The sequence below is a fragment of the Triticum urartu genome, unplaced genomic scaffold (genome assembly GCF_003073215.2).
Source record: "Triticum urartu cultivar G1812 unplaced genomic scaffold, Tu2.1 TuUngrouped_contig_4478, whole genome shotgun sequence".
Classification (NCBI taxonomy): Eukaryota; Viridiplantae; Streptophyta; class Magnoliopsida; order Poales; family Poaceae; genus Triticum; species Triticum urartu.
The window spans coordinates 1-19,510 of record NW_024115070.1 but is presented as its reverse complement, the minus strand read 5'-3'; the positions used below and the strand labels follow the sequence as shown (position 1 = coordinate 19,510).

Below are 19,510 nucleotides of genomic sequence, written 5' to 3'. Positions count from 1 at the left end.
CTTGTGTGGGGTGCCAGAAGAAAGGTTGACGTGTGTGTTCTATGGTGTTTGTAAAAAAAACGCGGGGGGGGGGGGGGGGGGGGTGACAGCTCCGTGATTCCGTCAGCAAGAAAACGAAGTTTCCAGGAGTTAGTTGGAAGTTCAGATCAAACGCTTTCAGCAGCTAGACGACGAACGAATCTGAAGAAGACCTGAAAATGTTAGGCACCTCGCATCCGTATTTCTACAAGCTTTCGTGACAAAAAGGACTTTGCAGCAAGTCTAAACTAAGCTAAAAATGCGCTGTGGCTCATATTTACACACGCTCATATTTACAAACGCTCGCTCGTCGAGCAAAGAATGCGAGATCCCAACAGCATCAAGCAGGTGCACCTCGGTGTCTTCATGGCCTGAATATCTTCATCATTTTGGACACCTGGGTCCGGCAAAACGGGCATCGCGACACCGAGCTCGAGCACCTGTTGCACAGGACGTGGCCACACGGTACAATGGTCATGTTGACCTCGTTGTTCAGGCAGACGCGGCACGACCATGCCGCCTTGGCAATGTCGGCTTCTTTCACCGCCGACTCGGCTTTTTCCTACATTAGTAGTGTATAAACAACTTTCAGTGTCATATAGGCAAGCATGTTTTGCGAAGCGCTTTAAGTCAGAATTCAGAACAGTGGTGATTCTGCAATGCTAACTAGGTAGCTTACAGTATGCTATGCGATGCAACTACGAAAAAAGTGGTTTCCCTAGGACATTACATTGTGCAACTAACTACGTAATTTCTCCGGTCAGTGCATCGAAACCTCTATGAAAACATCTACAGAAGTACAGATCCTGGTGAAAATCGCCTAAAAGACATGATATATGAGCACGCAGCATGTGTCTTAATCGACAAGTGACTGACCGATACTACCAATAGGAACTGCTCTTAAGACAACATAAAAGACATAGAAGTGACAAACCTGCTCCACCAAGAGAGCCACTTGAGATTCTTTAAGCTGGTCTTGCAAGGAAAGAGTAGTCTGTAGCAGTGTTTCCTTCTCAGCATCCATCCTTACCCCTGCAGCTGAAAGCATATCATGGACTGCTTGAACCAGCTCCGTCGAAGATACTTTGCCGTATTCAAGCCCAGCAGCCTGTAAAACAGTAAAACTATTTTATGGCAAACAATCCAGCTTCCAAAGAGTAGAGACTGCACCCAAAAAAAAATGAAAACTAACCGTATTGTCTGCGCCTTCAGTTCTAGAGCTGACGGACGAGTGGCCCGGTTGTCCAACGTCTGCCACTCTACCAACATCCGGTTGGGAAGGTGCAGAAGAGAGGTCAGCCGTTGAAACACTCTTAAACGAGTAAACCTGACTGGAGAGTAGCATGCGAGTCTCGCCGGGGGCTGTCTCCACGGGAAACCTGTAAAGTGCTTGGCCAGCTGATGGCCTTACGTCTTCAGGAACCCTACCATACCTGAGCTTTTCCCCCTCTTTTCCTGTCTTCCATGCCACAATCTCTCCGCTGTAGAATGGTCTCAAGGGAAGGAATTGGACCTGGCGAGCATCTTGTGACAATAACTCTGCTCCCAGGGAACAGTCGTACCTTCCTTCGCGTTTCGAAACTCCAACGTCAGTGCCAAGATGGAGTATTTGAAGCACTTCTTTCTCTGAACCATCCGGGCATGCAAATACCGAAGCAATTGGCAAGATTACTGGTGCCCCTAATCTGTGACTGACGACAATTGCAATAACATCATGTACTGTCAAAAAACTCGGGGGCTCTGCAATTAGAATATGACCCATGGATTTATCAGCAAAATAAATGCTTCGGTGCTTTCCGCTGCTTGACCACTCAGGAAGAGAAGGATGCTGAGCTGTTCTCGTAACATCTTGGAGATTGGGAAGCAACAGGAAGCGAGTATGGACATGTTTAACAAACTGCAGATTCTGTGATATATCCTTCAGTATACTTTCTATTTGCACTATACTGAGGGCTTCAAAAGAAGGGAAATGATTGGTTATACCGATCATCACAACCCTTAATGCAGCATGCAAAGATTTACTGAGCAGTTTCTCTTTTATTCTATCCAGAGTAACTGAGCAAATGTTGTCCAGAACCTCAAGCTCTTCTTTCCCATCAAGTTCCTGACAAGGCAAAATTTAAGTTAATTTGAAATAGAAACCACTTAAGATTGCTTCCGCAAAATCATTTATTTGGCAAAGAAATGTCAGATCATGTTAGAGAAGTATACCTCTACAATGACATCGGAGAGTCTTTTTATGCCCAAGGCCTTGCAAATGTTCTGAGGAAGATCTGGGTGAGCAAATCTTATCCTGGATGTATTTATATTACTCAGCAAATGAGAACCATATGGGTCAATATACACACATGATGTAGCTGAGACAAGCCTGCAGCCATCATCTGGTATTACAGAATCAAAAAGCCCTTCTGATCCGTCTGAGATAGGCTGGTTGACTCCTGAACACATGTAGTCCAAGATTTCCATCACTGCACGGAGTTCGTTTGGGTTCAGGCGCTGGTAACCACATGCTTTTTGGATATCTAAAAGAAGCTCCTTTGCATAAGAGTTTGTAAGGCTTTCCTGCATCCCAATTTCTCTAAGAATGGCAACAAATGGAAGATACAGACTTGGAAGTTCAAAAGCAAAAGGTGACATGTTGATAGTCAGACGAGCAAAAAGTGATTTCGCTTCTATTAAGCGAGTACCATTTGCAACTGGTATAAATGCCAGTTCCATCAATTCTGTTTTTCCTGAAGAAAATCAAGCAATAAAAACAATCAGTTTAAAGTAATAGCGGATCTCTTTTCAAAAAGCAACAAAAACTCACTGCACCTTCCCTTCTGTGGTTCTCTATATACCATAGCAAACAAAAGCTTGTACATATGTATAAATACAACCTCAAGGGCATGTCTTAGTAAGTTCATTAGTAGCTGTATTGGCTTTATGGTTTATCAGTTATGACTTCTTACTACCGCAATCAAGCAACATGGATAAGCACACTGGCAAAATGTCAAAATCACACATGACCATGGTAATAACTGTTCATTTATTTACAATATCAGCAAGAAATAAATCTCACTCAAGCAAGAAAATGTTTCCAGGCTGAAATAAATGAAGACATTGAGTTGATGCAGAGAACAACCGATTATGAATAGTTCGCCACGGGTTTTACCCTTTTTGAAATATGGAGCATCTACTGGCCTCAAAAAGTTATACGTGAAAAAGGAAATTTATTAGATCAAATCTAGATATTTAGGAGACTCGCATGACCATTTCAAGTGCAATTTAATCTGGATATATTGTCTTCACTTTTCAGGGCTTCATCCGCCTTACGGGCCACATGAAAATTTGCATGATTGCACTCAAATATGAAACCTCACCGAATAGAATTGGGACTGGTTGCAACACCAAGTATATCATTAGGTGTCTTGTAGTAAAAAAATGAGAGAACAAACTTCACCACAAGTAATTGGAACTGAAGAGAGTACAAAGGTGATGAACTAACGATATTACTACAAATGGCAAAAATTTATGGCATATACAGTAAGGTAAAAGCTTAGTTGCGTATTTTGTGCTACCTGAAGACGATATTGTTCCCCATACTTTCTCCAAGTACTGCAAGATCCTGAGAAAGGCATCCTCTACTGTCATTATCCCTGATGAAGATGGCCAGTGTGCCAGTGTGTCCTCACCATTGCCTCTCCCAACAGTCTGTTTAATTTCACAAAAAGGTAAGTGAAGAAATCATTTCAATATTAAACTGCAAGTATTTTACAACATTGACCTGCAAGTGCTTTAGAACTGTAGAGAAGGCAGGGGGACTCCTAAGCTGAAATGCTCCCCAAGAAAAATCAGGTGGAATAATTGATTGTTTGGCAAGAATTGGAGCAGAACTCCATGCCAATGGCCAGTCCTTTAATAAGATAGCTTCACTATAAGATGCAAATACCCTTCTGCCCCCTTTCTTGCCACCAATACTTGGAAAGCCTTTTTCTGCAGGTACAAATACAATTTTTCCAATCTTTTGGCAAAAACTGCTATCGTACAAAGTAGCAAAATTTGCCAAAATCACATTTACAACAGATTCTGCCAATGACCATAACTCAAAAGGAATTTCATTTTTTCTGTCTGACAAGTCTGCATCAAAGTCATCATGTTTCTCTAAAGATGACATCACATCATTTCCCATTGTTTCTATTTTCGTAGCACACTGTACTATCATATCAGCCTCTGTAGATATCCGAAGACCCACTTTTCTGAGTATACCAAGCCAACCATCTGACATGAACCTTTCGCCAGGGAACTTATTTCTCTCCCCAGAAAATACTGAAGCCAGCAAAGCATCTGAAGGGTCAAGCAGTTCCTTTGGTTTGAACAGCTCTGTACAAAACTCATTTGCATTTGTCACAAAATTAGTCTCCCTCAAGGTATTTACTACAGCTGAATTAAGTTGCAGATCTTTCCAGTTAGCATACAAGTAAGCTAAAATGTCTTCCTGCTCTTGAACTGTTTTGTTCCCAAAGCCAGGCAAAGCAAACCTCACTAGTATTTCTTGATCATTTAATTGTTCAACCCCCAAAGCCTGAAGAAACAAATTTGCATTATCTGAGCTAGAAAAACACCGGGAATCACTGGGGTGAAAGAATGCTGTGGGAGAAATAATGCAATGATCAGACCCTGACAGACTAGTGTATGCTCCTGTAACTGTTTTATACATCGGAAGCTCTCTCAAGGCATCCAATTCTTCTCTCTGATAAAGGTGGCTGCTAGATAATCTGAAGTCTGAGACAAATAGCATGAACAGTCTATCACAATCTTCACTTGATAGACTAAGTGATGAAGGTAAATGAGCATCATTTTTTATTGAAACTAACTTAGAAGCAATCGTCTGCCCAAGAGTTCGATCACGTGAAGGAAACAAACTGCATATGACACCACACTCTGGGAAAGACAAATCAAGAATTGGTATGTTCAACTGATTAAGCAGAGCAGATAACCACGGAAACTTTGAGTTCATTGACTCGAATGCAGTATCAAGTGGACTCTTCTGTTCAGCTTCACCAGTGGCATCTCCGTTTAGACCAGATGTATCAACCTCACTAGCTACATCATCAACAACCGCACTAACATGTACCATCTGAGTGTTTGAATCATCCACTGGAGGTACAAATATTAGATGGCGTTCTTTCACACAGCAGAGAATTGGCCTGTTGAGAAAAGCAGGAATCAAGGGCCAATCAGACACAAGTGAAAGGTCACCATTCAAGGAGCTAAATATTTTCCAGAAGCTTCTAATCCATTTGGGAGTTGGCCCAGTGGTTGATGAATCAGAACCACTGTCCCAAGGAACCCATTGTGGCTTCCTCTCAACTGCACGTACCCAACGCTCATCAAATATGTGCTTCAAATGGCCTGATAATAAGTGAGGAGAAAAACTCCTCAATTTCAGAGGCACATGAATAACCTGAGTGGAGAGCAGCAGTGCCAAGAAAGGCTTTTCTAAACACTGATGATGGATAAAGCGATCTAGCAAGGGGCGCATCAATATTTGCTGCTCCTCATTGGCAATCCAAAGTTCGGTAGCTCCCAGCCTTGTTAGACATTTTGTTGACGTCGGAAATGGGACACCCTTGAGTTCAGATATGATAGATGACAACACATTATTCTCAGCAGCTTGGGCCCTATGGGATGCTGGGCCACTGGTCTTGCTGATATCCTCGACAACCCCCCGACCGAAGTCATATAGGGCCTTCCCGAAGTATGTCATAATTTCAAGTGCGTCGCCCCCAGAAGTACCCGGCCTCTGTGTACTTGTATGGTAAGATGAAGAACTGCTTGAAGATGGCATAAATTGTGATGTGGAAGCATTCACTGGTTGAACAAGTTGACTGTTAAGTTGTGACTGATCAGGTATATGTAGATCTGTAAACCGGTATGGGTCCATATCGGAGAAGCAATATTCAAGAACATCTATATATGTTTCAACAGATCGAAGTAAAATGGATGAAGACTCTTTTAGTAGATTTCTAACCATCTTGGGCCTGATCTCTCTTACAGTAACTCCAACTGCTTGGATTTCACTAACCAACTCCCATGGAACAGAAAAAACAGGATAGTGCTCTTTAATGAAACTACAGACAGTAGCAGATGGTAGGTTATCATCATCTCCGCTCCCTGAGTGGGATAAGAACATACCCTCACCCACTTTAACAAGATTTCCCCGGTAAAGTTGCCAAACGGGAAGATCAGCCAACCGTAAATAGAATGGTCTTATCACTTGCTCTATCAAGGACTGCCAATCTGCTTTAGATGTTCTTGGTGAATTCAAATTGTCTACGGTAGAACCTTGCCCAGTGAGTGAAGCTGTAGGTTGTTTCGATCTTGGCCAAAAAGAGTATACCCTATCACCATAAGCCTGTAAAATGATACTCACAGAGTGTGCACACCGTGATTCAATAGCAGAAGATAGAGGGTCTTTCCTAAGCTTTTGAAATTCTAGGACCATCTCAACATATGAATCACGCACACATAGCATAAGTTCCTCATTCCATGCTTCAACCAATTTGTTTCTGTCCATTTCCCGTAAAGATTTATCATGTGTGCTGCCAAAAATGTAGCGTCCACCATCATGCCTCACAAGGAAATGACCTAGAGTCGTGACTGGCATGCTTATTGACCCAGATAGCGGCAAAGGAGATAATATACAACTGGATGCATTTATATTGGTTGGTACTCCGTTTCGAGCTATGTGAGCTGCTACTCCAGCAACAGGAGTTAAGTTGTAGGGAAGATACCGTCTGAAACAGAAATAAATCAATGTACGCCAAAGATGTTTGCATTAGCATAGACATTTAATAACATCCATAGAAGAATCTTGGGAATTAGTCAGTAGGTAAAGTGAGTGGCATTTTAGTGTATAAAAGGTTCTCAACTACAGTATGATCTGAAAGAGACAAACCTGTCAAGAGCCATATTCCTTGTTTGCCCTGACCCAAGGCAGAGGGCAACAAACCATTTGTCAATATAACTGCAGCCACTCTCAATCACATGCACATCTATAGCTTGCATTTTGATTGCTGCACTTGTACTTGCAAATATTCTGGATATTTGAAACTTTCTCCATTTCTTTTCTGAAAATGGGTTCCTCAAAGTAGCTACTGATGGGTCAACAAGCACGGAATAGTTCAGGTTTGGCTGAGAGGCTGCATCCTCCCATGTTGATAAAGATACCTGATTCAAAACACATTGACATCACTTAATAAATGCAGATCATGTTTTAATTCTATAAATCATGCTGTCAAATCATCCACCAGGGCTTTATCATTACTATGTCTGAATAGATGGCATGTACTCTATTGTAACTATGGTTTAGTACAGCCAGCACTCGATATTGAAATCACTATCAAGTAGGTGCAGCAGAACTGTTTCAGTTTTGAGTACTATCGATTAAAATACAGTACAGGATAGCTATAAAATAATTACAGTCCTTATACAAAGTTATACAAAAAGTAACTGTATCAAATACTATTTGATCAATTAGTCTACATCCAACAGGTAAAAAAAAGTCTACATCCAAAAGACCAACAAAGATTGGAAGTTCTCTGGCATTCTGCCATAATATATACATTTGGTGTTTTCATAAGAAATATCACCATCTGATACAGTTCTATAACATGTTCACATTAAACACTAAACAAATCTACTAAACTAAAAAGCAATTGCGCATACTGAATATCTTTTAAGAAAACAAAGCATTTAGGCAAGTCAAAGGAAATCGTATTGCTAAGGTAATGTGGTCAGTTTTCATTTTTCAGCATATTATTATCCTGCTACAACTAAAGATATGCAACAAGAGAAAGAATTACTCAGTAATATCCAGTTTCTCTTCAATACATGCTCAACCAGTTAAATTAAAATAGAATTGTGGTCCTGGATAAATCAAGAACATTAAAAATAATAGAAGAAGAATACTACAAAACAACAATAGGGTAAGATAAGATAAAGGAAGTGCTAACATGTTCAGTTTGAAATATAATCTAGGGGCGTACTTGAGCTAAATACGTCATTTGCAGTTTAAAGTACAACATCAATGTGATCACTGGAAATGAAATTCAGATGCAAATGGAAGTGTCTTCTTTGCAGTTTAAAATACATCAATGTGGTCACAGGATATGAAATTCAGTAGCAGAGTAACAAATTATGAGTGAAGAAACACACAAGCCGTAACACTTTGCAGCAGAAAGACTAAACTGAATGTACAGAAAGTATTATGATTTACTACTTCAGTGTGAAAGCATCAACAAATAACCCTTACCTGAATGACTGACTTCAGGGACAGGAGAGTACTGGATGGATTCTGCGTAAATCTATCAAAAATCTGCTTTACTCTGTCGCAACCTGCTTCAAGTTCTTTCAGACATTTTGAAGATAAAGGCATCCGAATAACCGTAGAGTTTGCAGAAGACAATGAAGCCTCCTGTGTAACACGCATTGGGAGGAACTGGTCACGAAATCTCTCAACCAAGTCATTTCCTGAAAAGCCAGTAGCGTTAAGGGCTTCATTCAAAGTATAAAAAACATGAGCTGATACTACAACAATAAACTAATACTGGAATTCACGTATGCATAAAATTGGCAAAACAGTGACCCAGTAGTTCAATTAATGAACCATAGCATAAATAAAATGTCCAATTCCTCATAAAAAATCTAAATACTCATAAAAAATCTAGCATACATGGAATAGTACATGCTTCAACATGGGTCCAAAACAACATTTACTCCATAAGAGCGTTTTTTTACAGTAGTGTAGTGTCAAAAACGCTCTTATATTATGTGACGGAGGGAGTAGCAGATAAATGAGGTTATTAAGTGTTGGCCCTCGACAGGCCTGTCTGCCCGAAAGAAATTGGTGTAGATGCTGAAACATATTTCTTTCAGCCCTTGGCTCAGAGCCTACTTTGGCATTTGAGCATGCTCTAACAAGTCATAACCGACTAGAACATGAAAATTATTCTATAAATGAATTCAGCGAATGTAACTGAAGTAACAACTGTACCTATCAAAGAGAAGAATCTGGCAGACGAGGTTGCAGTGGAAGTTGCACCACCAGTCAAGCCCAACGGATCAAAAACGTAGAAATAGCCAGCAGAAAGAATAGTCAAGGCATCACATACAAAATAGCTGCTAAGAAGTCCCAACCCGTAGTTAAGGATGTTTCCCCTTAGTTTCCAAGGAGGAGGAAGTTGGAGGCTGCAAACTTCTTCTCGGCTTATCATGGTTCCTTCAAAGACCACTGTCAATGAAGAACCCTGGAGGTCACCTAAAGATATTTTTTGGAACAAAAAATTCATCACATTAAATGGGTCAAATATTAGGTATCAACTTTGCAGTCATAGGATAAAGGAGACAAACAGAATAATAACTACTGATAGCAGACTGTTTATAGGAATAAAGAAGAGTGTGATTGAAATAATTGTAGAGAGATGGTCTCTAGCATACCCAGATTTTGCTGCAATAGAGACTGCTTCGGATGATCTCTTTTATCATAGATCAGGTGCACTTTTTTTGCATTGCAAGAGTCAGCTAGCTCTATGAGATCAAACAGAAGGAAGTCACTCTCACCATACAGAGCTAGCAACTCACTTATCTTAGCATATTCCATGCATGGCAAATCCCTCATTAGCTCATCATCCAATAACGAAGATCCGCGAAGAGATCGTACCCCTAGTCTATTGGCCAGATCATTACCAATACTATGATGCACAAAATGCTTTGAAGTGGGATCAGTATCCATCCAGGGTGCATCATTATAGAGAAGGTTTCTCGAAGGTGTCAGGACACCAAATGAATCTGGAATCACCAATGAATTCAGTAAAGCATCAGCTGCTTGACTGTCAGGATAACAATCCACAAATGCTTCCAAAACACAATGAACGAAACTCAGTTGTTCTGCAGACAATTGCTCTCCTTTGGCATCACCTTGTAAGCGACTAAGTACATTGAGATAATCTGTTGCATCAAATGTCTGCCTCACACCCAACTTGAAGAGTAACTTTTTAAATTCTGACAGTTCAGACGGAACTGCATAAAGATAAGGATGATACTTTACAGGCGATTCAAATGCAAGTGCATGTGGAGGCACAAACCTGTCCCCTATATAGACCCATGAAATCCCATCCAGATTCTCTTTCAGAATGTGGGCATCGCCACTGTCAACGATATCTTGCAATTCCGAGTAGATTAGTTTGATCTCCTTTTGTAGGACAGCATCGATGGATGTGTCTTCAGAAAACATCTTGAGTTCATCATAAGACTTGGAAAGCTCAACTAACTGGGACAATAAAACATTCACATTTGGTGGGTCTAACCAACCGAGTTTTCTTTGCAGGTACATGGAACAAGAATCGGAATTCAGTATCCGCATTTTTGATGAAGCAAGCCACATTTGTGATCTCGGCCTTGTAATGACTGGAGGTGCTACATGATCTTCTGATTCGAGCCATGGAAGACCTTTAATAAGTGGTGCAACATGGACAGGACACCAAGAAATATTTTTCAGCTCTGACCAAAACTCATGCTCTGGTAGGTCAAGATCAAAGTTTGAGAATAAAGACATAATAGTTGGGTCTGGGTCACAACTACCCACTTCATTTACTGCTTCCAAATTTTCATCAGTTTTAGAAGCTTCGAGATCAACTTCCTCATGGAAAGTGTCCTTGTCCTCCATGTTTGACATCTTTGATTCAAGAACATTTAGACAGGTAAGTAGTATTTGCCCATGCGCACATGCATCATCATCTTGTCCCGAATTGTGCACCAGTGAAACTGACCTTGCAATGTCAAGCAAAGCACTAAAACCCATTTTTCTTTTCAGTCCAAAACTTGCCAACAGTTCAATTATTTCAGTTGCCATGAACTTTTCTGAAGGAAAGAAGGTTTCTTTGTGCAGCAACTTACGAAACTCTGGCACACGAGGATCATAAAGCCTGAAGAAAAATAGGTGTTATTCATACTGAAGTCTAGAGAGCAAAGGACAAAAGAAAAGATGAACATCAATATTTAAGTCATTGAAACCTCATCCTAGTGCAAATGCTAATAAAAGCTGCTGGAGCATACAAGTCAAGAAGATAAGGTTTACCAACCCAAATACACATTCTCAAATATCAGAGAGAGAGAGAGAGAGATACCTAGAAGGATGTAGCCATGCTCCACTAGCTGCTAACACAAAAGGGGTTTCAGACAACGCTGCTCTCACAGAACTATTGTCTTCTATCAACAGCTTCACATCACGAACAATTGCTGAAACAACAGCTGGCTGTGACAGAAACTCTGACATCCGAGGAAGCACATGATCCTTGTAAAATTCAGCCTTTTCAGGTTCCCTGATATCAAAGTATGATACTAAAATCGACTTTTCCTTTTCAGATTCAGTTCTTATAAAGCTTCCATTCAACAGATCCTCATGTACACCGTCGGGTTTAAGCCATTTTCTAGGGTTTGCCAAACTAACAAGCTCCCTAGATTTATAAGATTCAAATATGGGGAGGTTCCTGATTGTATTCATATGTGAAATGTTTATCTGATTCCCTGAAAACCACTTTGACTGGAAAATATAACTACGGAGCTCATGTGTTTCTGCCAATGAAGTACTCTCGAAAAGTTCCTTAATATCCTGGACATTAGAAGCAACAGAATGCACAGCATTCAGAACACCAGCTGCAGTGGATTCCTGAACAAAATTAGCTAACTGGGGGTGCTCTATCTGCATATCAGGTCTCAGAAAGAAACAGCCCAGTTTCTGAAGCAATGAGTGCATATTTTCACTCCAACCATCATCTCTTATTACATTTGAAGCACTGCCAAGTTGCATAAGCTTGCCATCTACAAGTGGTAGTATAGGCCATTTTGCAAATATTGAAAGATCTTCACATGAATGACGCAAGAAATTCCAAAGTGATATCATCCATTCCACGCTTGGCTGGCCTTGCTGTTCAGGAAACCAAGATAACTGCTTAGCATGCTGCCATTCAGGTGGCAAAATCCTGGGCAACAGCTCAAGAAGGAAATTGCACGTAAATAAGTACATGTTTGACCGTGCAGAAGAAGCTATGTCAAACAACTTCTTCAAAACGCTATCTGGTAAAGAGTTATCAATAACAAGATGTGGTACTGAATCCTTAAGAAAGTCAAATTCCATTTCTGAAGCAAAGAATACTCTTTCACCCTCCCCTCGGTTATTGAATGTTGTGAATGATCCATTTGCCAAAGGAAGAAGAGCCAATCCGTGCAATTTATCAGAAAGGGAAGGATCATCGATATCACTCAAGCAATACTCCAGAACAAGTATGGCCTCTTCTCTGCTTTTGAACCCACGCTTCCGTCGGATCAACAAGTTCCTTAGCAAATGAGGATTCAGGAGATGAACTGATGGATATGCATTTATGAAACTGTCTACTATCAGCTTGGATACAGATACCAAAGGCAAACCAGCTTGCGAGAGAACTTCTGCCAGCTCGGCTGCCTTTGAGAAACTGAAATCAGGAAAAATAGCTTGCCTTGTTGACACCCAATGGCCACCTCGAGCTTTCGTATACAAAACATTAAGTCCAAGTTCCGCGATTGATACATAAAGCTTCCTCACCATGGAAGACCATGGCTCTGCACCTACAGCAGTAGGCCAAAATGAGAGAAACAGATCAGAGGGACCAAGTTCTTCTGCCATGGCTGCAAGGAGGTGGCCGTAAGCAGGAGCAGCCACATCTTCCAGCAGTGCAAGATTCCATTCTGATCGCACTCTTCCTCCCCCGGCCATGTCATTTCCAATCCAGATATCCCTTCGATTTGAAGATAGTTCAAAATAAGCATTTACGTGCACTGGTATGCTAGTGTTGATTGGTAGAGGAAGAAAACAAAAGGCCCGACCCTCAAACAAATTCCTGCTCTGAGAAGATTGGAGAGCTAGATGCTTAGGAACAGAATCATCACAGTTAACTTCAGCTTCACCAGACAGTTCTTTGGTATCGTCAACACTCGCAGAATGCAGATATGCAGCTACTGATGCCCAGGGAACAAAGAAATGAGATTTACTATCAGAAGCAGTTGACAACTTTCTAGCATGACCCCCGCCTATACACTCGGTTAAGATCCATGAATGCATCAAGTGGACAGTAGGGCTTTGCTCAAGAATAGCAACTTTTTGACAACTCCAGGGTAAATCACTGTCTTTTGTCTTATTCAACCTATTGAAAAAAGTATTCCTATCCATTCCTGATGATTGATTTCCATGTACAAATGCAAGCATCGTATTAAGTGCATGTGGTTCTTTGGAGACCTCGGAACTGTTCTGCTTCAAAGCACGATGAACAAGTTGCATCTCCTGGGAGTCATGCTCCTTGACATATAGAGTTACCTTTTTAACGTTGCGGAGAAAAAGTAGAGCCTCGGATACAACTTCAGAGAATGAAGAGAAAAGCATCTCCACATCTTGGGTTGCATATTGTTCGCGCTTTATTTGACTTCTAGAAGCAGCAGCTTCATTCCTAAGAGGAAACCGGAAAAGTGTACCTGGAAATGGCTGTTGCAGGTTGCAACCAAAGTGTAAGAATGGTGTGAACTGATCAGGGAACTGTTCTAAGATCTTCCGTCCTACAAACTTTATCCTTAAACCTGGATGAGAAGGAGATATTCCTGGTAAATAACGGGCATGTGGATCAAACATGACAATATTCTCACCAGAAACAAATCCAGGCATGTCTGTGAAGTGATAGACACAATTGAAGCCAAGACCAAACCTTCCTATTGCAAAAGGTTTCTCAAGTTTGCTGTCTTGACCAATTCGTGAGATGGAATAAAGGTCTTGTGGACTAAAAACTGAGTCATTAAAGCAGTAGAGAGCAGGCCCCTGCCATTCAGCCATTTCAGGTGAAAGGATGGATGAAGTACCATACTGGGTCTTATCCAAAAGAAACACAACCTCAGAAGCTTTAGCATCTTCTGCATTCTGTACCAGCTCAAAGAGAATCCCAGGACCATCTGCATACATCTCAACAATATGCTTGAGCCTTGTAGTCAAATCTTCATGTTGTCCAAAAGCCTCAGCAACCCCTGATAAACTCAAATTCATCGAATCGGAACTCTCAGCAAGCAAGAGACGGCGAAGGGAGCGAACACCTAGCCTTTCTGCCACGTCATTGGAAATATTACCATGCACAAAATTGTGAACATACTTCTGTGGGCTGAAAGCAATGCTGGATGCATCACCAATGATGTCATGACCAGAGTCAAGAAGCCAAGGAGCATCATTAAATACAAGTTCTGAAGATAGGCAGAGCCTAGCTGAAGAATCAGGTAAATATATCTGTGTTTGCTGATCCTGAAACCGGAACTCAGCTAGATGCTGCACCACTAACACAGCTGTCCTTAGTTCTTCAGCTTCAAGCGAAGCCATGGCTTTCCTCATGGCCATTCTGGTCAGAATACTAGCGTAATCCACAGGGTCGAGGTGCTCCTTTATGCCAAGATCCAAGAACAAGTCCTTGAAAACTGCTAAATCAATTGGAATGACACGAATGTAAGGCGCAAGGTGAAGGTGGCCACTTAGAACAACTTCATCAACTTTTGCAAATCCGTCGCCCACCCAAATCCATCTGCAGCCCTCTAGAACCACTTTGACAATATCCATTTCATCAGAACCAATCAAATTAGTCAGTAATGAATAAATCTTAGGCATCACCAATGCTAACTCTTGCCGAAGGACTTGATCAGTCACAATTTCATTGTTCTTACCCAGCTCAAGCAACTGAGCAGCAATTACACTTCCAGAAGGAGGAGATGACCAACCTAAGCTGTAAGACAAAGCTGAGGAAGTACATTCGCCATCAAGTATACGTGAGCTAGCAGAAACAATCCACATATCTTCCTGCAGCCTTACTTGCTTTGGTGGAGCGATCATCGATGATACTGAAGGCCATGGCAGGGCTGGGCTTGGTGCAGTGACCAACACAGGACACCAACAAATCATTCTCAAATCACTCCAGAACTTCTCGAGATCAAATTCCCAAGACGTATCACGAGGCCTCAGTGCAGTAGTGACTTTCGCAAACATATTATTCACCTTCTTCCGGGCATCAAATGCCTTATTTACACTCCATTTGTGAGCATGAATTTCAAGATATGAAAGAAGCAATTTACCCCTTGAATGAGCCTTCTCTTGATCTTTGCGCACGAATGAATCAATTTGCCGAGCACTTTCTATAATAGTATCAGTAGAAACAGAAGTTCTAAGCCCCAAGCAGAGTAACATATCAAGAACATCTGGGTTTTGAAATAAACCATTGGGAAAGCAGTCTGATTCCTGGAGAAGAGCATAGAGTTCTTCCACTCGAGGATCATAAAGAGACTGAGGACTTTTCAAGGTCCCATTAATGGTCGGCACAAATCTAAGGACTTTCAAGCCTTCCTTGAACCTTGGATCTTCCAAGGACAGCTGGGGCAGATCTTGCAAGATGGCTAGTATAACTGAATCACGAACCTCTGCTTGCAACTCATCTAACTTGTTCAAAACATACCTCTGGTAGAAGACTGATTTCGGCATACGTTCAACACCATAATACCTCATTATGATATCTTCGTTGCTTGGGGATATACAGAACACAAAATCAGACTTGAGTAGGTGTTCAGGAACACCAAGAGGTGGCAGATACTTTTTTGAACTGGACAAATCTGAGAAGCCATAAGAACTGTGAGATCCTCCATCAAATACTCTGAAGATGGGCAACTTTTTGCATAGCTTTATGTTCATGTCAGAAAGGCAGACTCCTATGTACCATTTCGGATCTAGAAGAAACTGGTACAGCTCAATTTTCTCACCAGGCTTGATGCGTTGAAACAGTGCATGCACATCGACTCCCTCCAGCGAGGCAATCCCAAAGATTGAATTAAGAACTCCAGTTGCATCACCATCATATACATAATGAGAAAGCTGTTGATACACACGTAAATACTTGGTGTCTAATATCTTGCAACCTAACTTGGCCAAAAGTTCCTTCATCAAACTAGATAGTGACTCTGTTTCAATTAACTTTGATGCTGTAGATGCTCTGTAAAGGTGTCCAGAGGTACAAGGCAGTATAGGCCAGTCACTAAACAAATCAAGGTCATAAGAATGTTTCCCAATATAGTGCCAAAAAAGTTTAAACCAATCTGCCGTAGGAGATGACACACCCGATGATGGATCCCAAGGAACTCGGCTTTTACACTTCCATCCAGGAGGAAATAGCCTGGGGAAGAATTGAAGAAAGATTAGACCATCAATGGGTGAAATATTCACCTGAGAGTTATTGGCTATCTGATACAGCTTGTCTAGTAATACAGGGGGAATGCTTCGGTCAATTATTCTGTCACCAACTGCAGAAAGGAGGTCATATTCTGTCTTATCACAGACATAGTAGGTGCTCTCTTGTGAAATCTCAGAAAAAATCCCATACTGCTTATTTGCTAGTGGAATCAGTGGGAGGCCATTCATGCATTTACCAATATCAGCACTGTCCAGATCACTAAGGCAATATTCCAGTAATATTAGCTTATGAGATTTTCCTAATGTACCAAGCTTTACAAAATCTTGGAGAAAATGCCTCACTGCAGCAGGAGCAACTCGTTTTACCGTAGACTTCATATAGAATTTCGAAAACACATCAACAATTGCACTTGGTACACGAACAACAGGCATGCCTAACAATACAAGAGCTTCACTAAGATCATTACTTCTTGAAAAGCCCTCATCATGAAGCAAAGCCTCAGCCGGTGATACCCATGTCCCACCTTTGATCTCTGAATGCAAAACTGGAGAGGTATAGATAACTTTGTAAATTTGTTCCACAAGAATACTCCAGGGTTCCTCAAATAAACCAGTTGGCCATAAAGAATAATACAGTATTGTGGAGTCTGTAAGTGTCCGCAACGCCAGCAACAGTTCTCTGAACAATGGAGCAACAGCATCTTCCAGCAGTAGCCTGTTCCAATCAGAACGGAGCTTACCACCCCTGTCCATGTCAGCTCCATACCAAATGTCACGTCGATTGGACGAAACTTCAAAATAACCATTCACATGCACAGATAGTCCGGTCCTTACTGGCAAAGGAAGAAAACAGAATGCATGACCTTGTCTGAGATTAATATCCTGTAAAATTCAGTAATTGCCATAAAGCGTAAAAACAGGGAAAACACTATGAAGCAAAAAACCAAAATACTGGAATAATGCGCCAAGCATTAGGAAAATGTGCTACAGTGCCAGAACATGATGTTCATTTTGCAACATAAATCAAACAAATTATTTGCAGTTCTAGGAACTATGTCTCATCATTGAAGTGTATAGGTGCAGACTTCATCACTGAACATAAAACAAAAAGAACTACAGATTATATAGAACCACTCTTTTACATAAGGGCATTGTCGTTGATGTAATTTCTTTTTATTTACTTTTTGCAATGAAGCAACAGCAGATAACAACAGTTTGGGCCCAGCTGTTGCCACCGAACTACCGAAGAGCATACCAATGAAAGAAATGGTCACTACATTAGCCACAGCTAATAGGCCAAAAAAATGCATGCAATTCTATGAGTTGTGGTCACGCACCCATCTTAATAGTTTAAGTGCAAAATCAGATGGAAACTAACAAGCTTTACAGTTCACACAATCACATTCACAAGTTCCATTCCATTAACAAGGCATGCATTGATAACAACTATTATGGTCACGAGTCAATCAAAAGCAGGAAACATGTCAAAGAGAAAAAAATATGTCCATGGTTTGTAAACTGAACAAAAAGCAATTTCTACATAGCTACAGGAGCATAGCTAGTCTAGGCTGGTAAACTGAAAATGAATCGAGAATTACCTCAGGCTCCACTTTGGAGATGCAAGCAGCAACAGAAGCCCAGGGCAGTAGGTGAAGATCATATTCCTTGGCAGCACCAGTTGCAAAAATACCTATTTTACTTAATGCAGATGCCATTCCCTGTACAATAAAATAGGTATGGCTCTTTTTCTCAAACTTGTTCCCCAGGAATGAAAGCAATTTCTACATAGCTACAGGAGCATAGCTAGTCTAGGCTGGTAAACTGAAAATGAATCGAGAATTACCTCAGGCTCCACTTTGGAGATGCAAGCAGCAACAGAAGCCCAGGGCAGTAGGTGAAGATCATATTCCTTGGCAGCACCAGTTGCAAAAATACCTATTTTACTTAATGCAGATGCCATTCCCTGTACAATAAAATAGGTATGGCTCTTTTTCTCAAACTTGTTCCCCGGGAATGCCTCCGATACAAAATCCATAGAAAAGGAATCTATCTTCTGCTCAACAGATTCAGCAGAAGTGCCAGAGAACCTGATTAGAGCTTGGCGATGCCATGACAATTTGTCATCCTGTGATTGTAAGGCGCAAGAGTATACTATTTTTGGCTCACCCATATCAGGTTCCCACACATACATTTCAAGTGCGAGGACATTTTTAAGAAAAAGCAAGTTGTATACAGCTTCTTCGTACAGTTGAGCGAAAAGAGATAAGATATCATCCTCTGTGTACACTTGTCTTGATAACCGGCTAGAGGATGCTTGCTCAGCATTCCGCAAAGGGAAACGGAACAAGGTTCCTTGAAATGGCGCTTTCATGTCGCAGCCAAATGCACGATAGGGCGAGAGCTGGTCACCGTACAATGTAAGTGCCGTAGAACTGACATAGTCTATGCGCTTCCCAGGATTTGCCGCCGACACATTTGGAAGGTAAGCGCCCTGAGGATCAAACATGACAACATACTTGCCGCTCACGAATGATGGCAAGTCGGTCAAGTGGTACACCGAGTTGAAACCAATGCTGCAGAAACATAAACCATGGGTTACTACGGGGGTGCATGAGCATCAACAAAACAGTTCGAATAACATGCTTCAGAAGTTTTATAGAGATAACAACTTAGTAAACGCATGGCCCTGGTTTCTAGAACTACTATGTATAATAAAACATTTGCATCCCTCTGTGCTTCAGATCAGATAGAAAGGCAAACATAACAAAATGAGTAACAAGGGCAGCAATCGAACTGAACTTAATCACATGGCAAATGAACTTGTGCAGGGGCATCGACAATATCCATACTAAGCATTTTGAAGCATTCGCTTACAACCATTAGTGATCACGATCATGGGGCACATATTGAAACGGTCATGGCATCAGAACACAAAACAGCAGCAGCAGCATTCATAGGTGACAACGCCACTAGAAAATGAACACGCACTGGTTCAATCCCAATAGTCGGGAAGCTCAGATTGCAATTGGCAGCTCCGAGCAGAGCTCGGTGGGGGCGACTAGTGAGGGGGAGAGAGGGAGGGGACAGAGAGCGCGCATACCCGAAGCGGCCGGTCTTCCAGGCCTGGGAGGCCTTCTTGCTGCCGCCGATGCGGGAGATGCTGGCGAAGTCGTCGTCGGTGAAGGCGGCGTCGTTGTGGGCGAGCAGGGCGGGGCC

General features: G+C 41.5%; 1 protein-coding gene across 3 annotated transcripts; it reads right to left on the bottom strand.

Annotated features, from left to right (window-relative positions):
* Positions 1-181: 181 nt before the first annotated feature.
* On the bottom strand, positions 182-18,867 carry LOC125527889 (sacsin). Of its 3 annotated transcripts, none has more exons than XM_048692397.1 (12): positions 18,138-18,867; positions 11,187-17,176; positions 9,499-10,985; positions 9,056-9,319; positions 8,315-8,532; positions 6,959-7,230; positions 3,785-6,797; positions 3,579-3,711; positions 2,230-2,750; positions 1,211-2,122; positions 953-1,126; positions 182-580 (listed from the first exon to the last, which is right to left on the bottom strand). In XM_048692397.1, exons 1-12 carry the CDS (start codon positions 18,798-18,800, stop codon positions 383-385), a joined length of 13,845 nt encoding a protein of 4,614 aa, XP_048548354.1. In that variant the 5' UTR covers positions 18,801-18,867; the 3' UTR covers positions 182-382. The 3 variants fall into 3 exon arrangements, with proteins under 3 accessions (XP_048548354.1, XP_048548355.1, XP_048548356.1); XM_048692398.1 differs by lacking the exon at positions 18,138-18,867 and adding an exon at positions 17,893-18,059; XM_048692399.1 differs by lacking the exon at positions 18,138-18,867 and adding an exon at positions 17,893-18,028 and having other exon boundaries at positions 11,187-17,127.
* Between the last annotated feature and the right edge of the window lie 643 nt (positions 18,868-19,510).

What these genes read in the sequence shown, in the direction of transcription:
- LOC125527889 (XM_048692397.1), bottom strand. Translation starts at nt 18,800, where the DNA reads ATGTTTGATCCTCAGGGCGCTTACCTTCCAAATGTGTCGGCGGCAAAT. An exon ending in TCTCCAAAGTGGAGCCTGAG is followed by an intron (nt 17,177 to 18,137) that starts GTAATTCTCGAT and finishes TGAATTTTACAG; the next exon opens with GATATTAATCTCAGACAAGG. An exon ending in GGGAACAATATCGTCTTCAG is followed by an intron (nt 2,751 to 3,578) that starts GTAGCACAAAAT and finishes GATTTTCTTCAG; the next exon opens with GAAAAACAGAATTGATGGAA.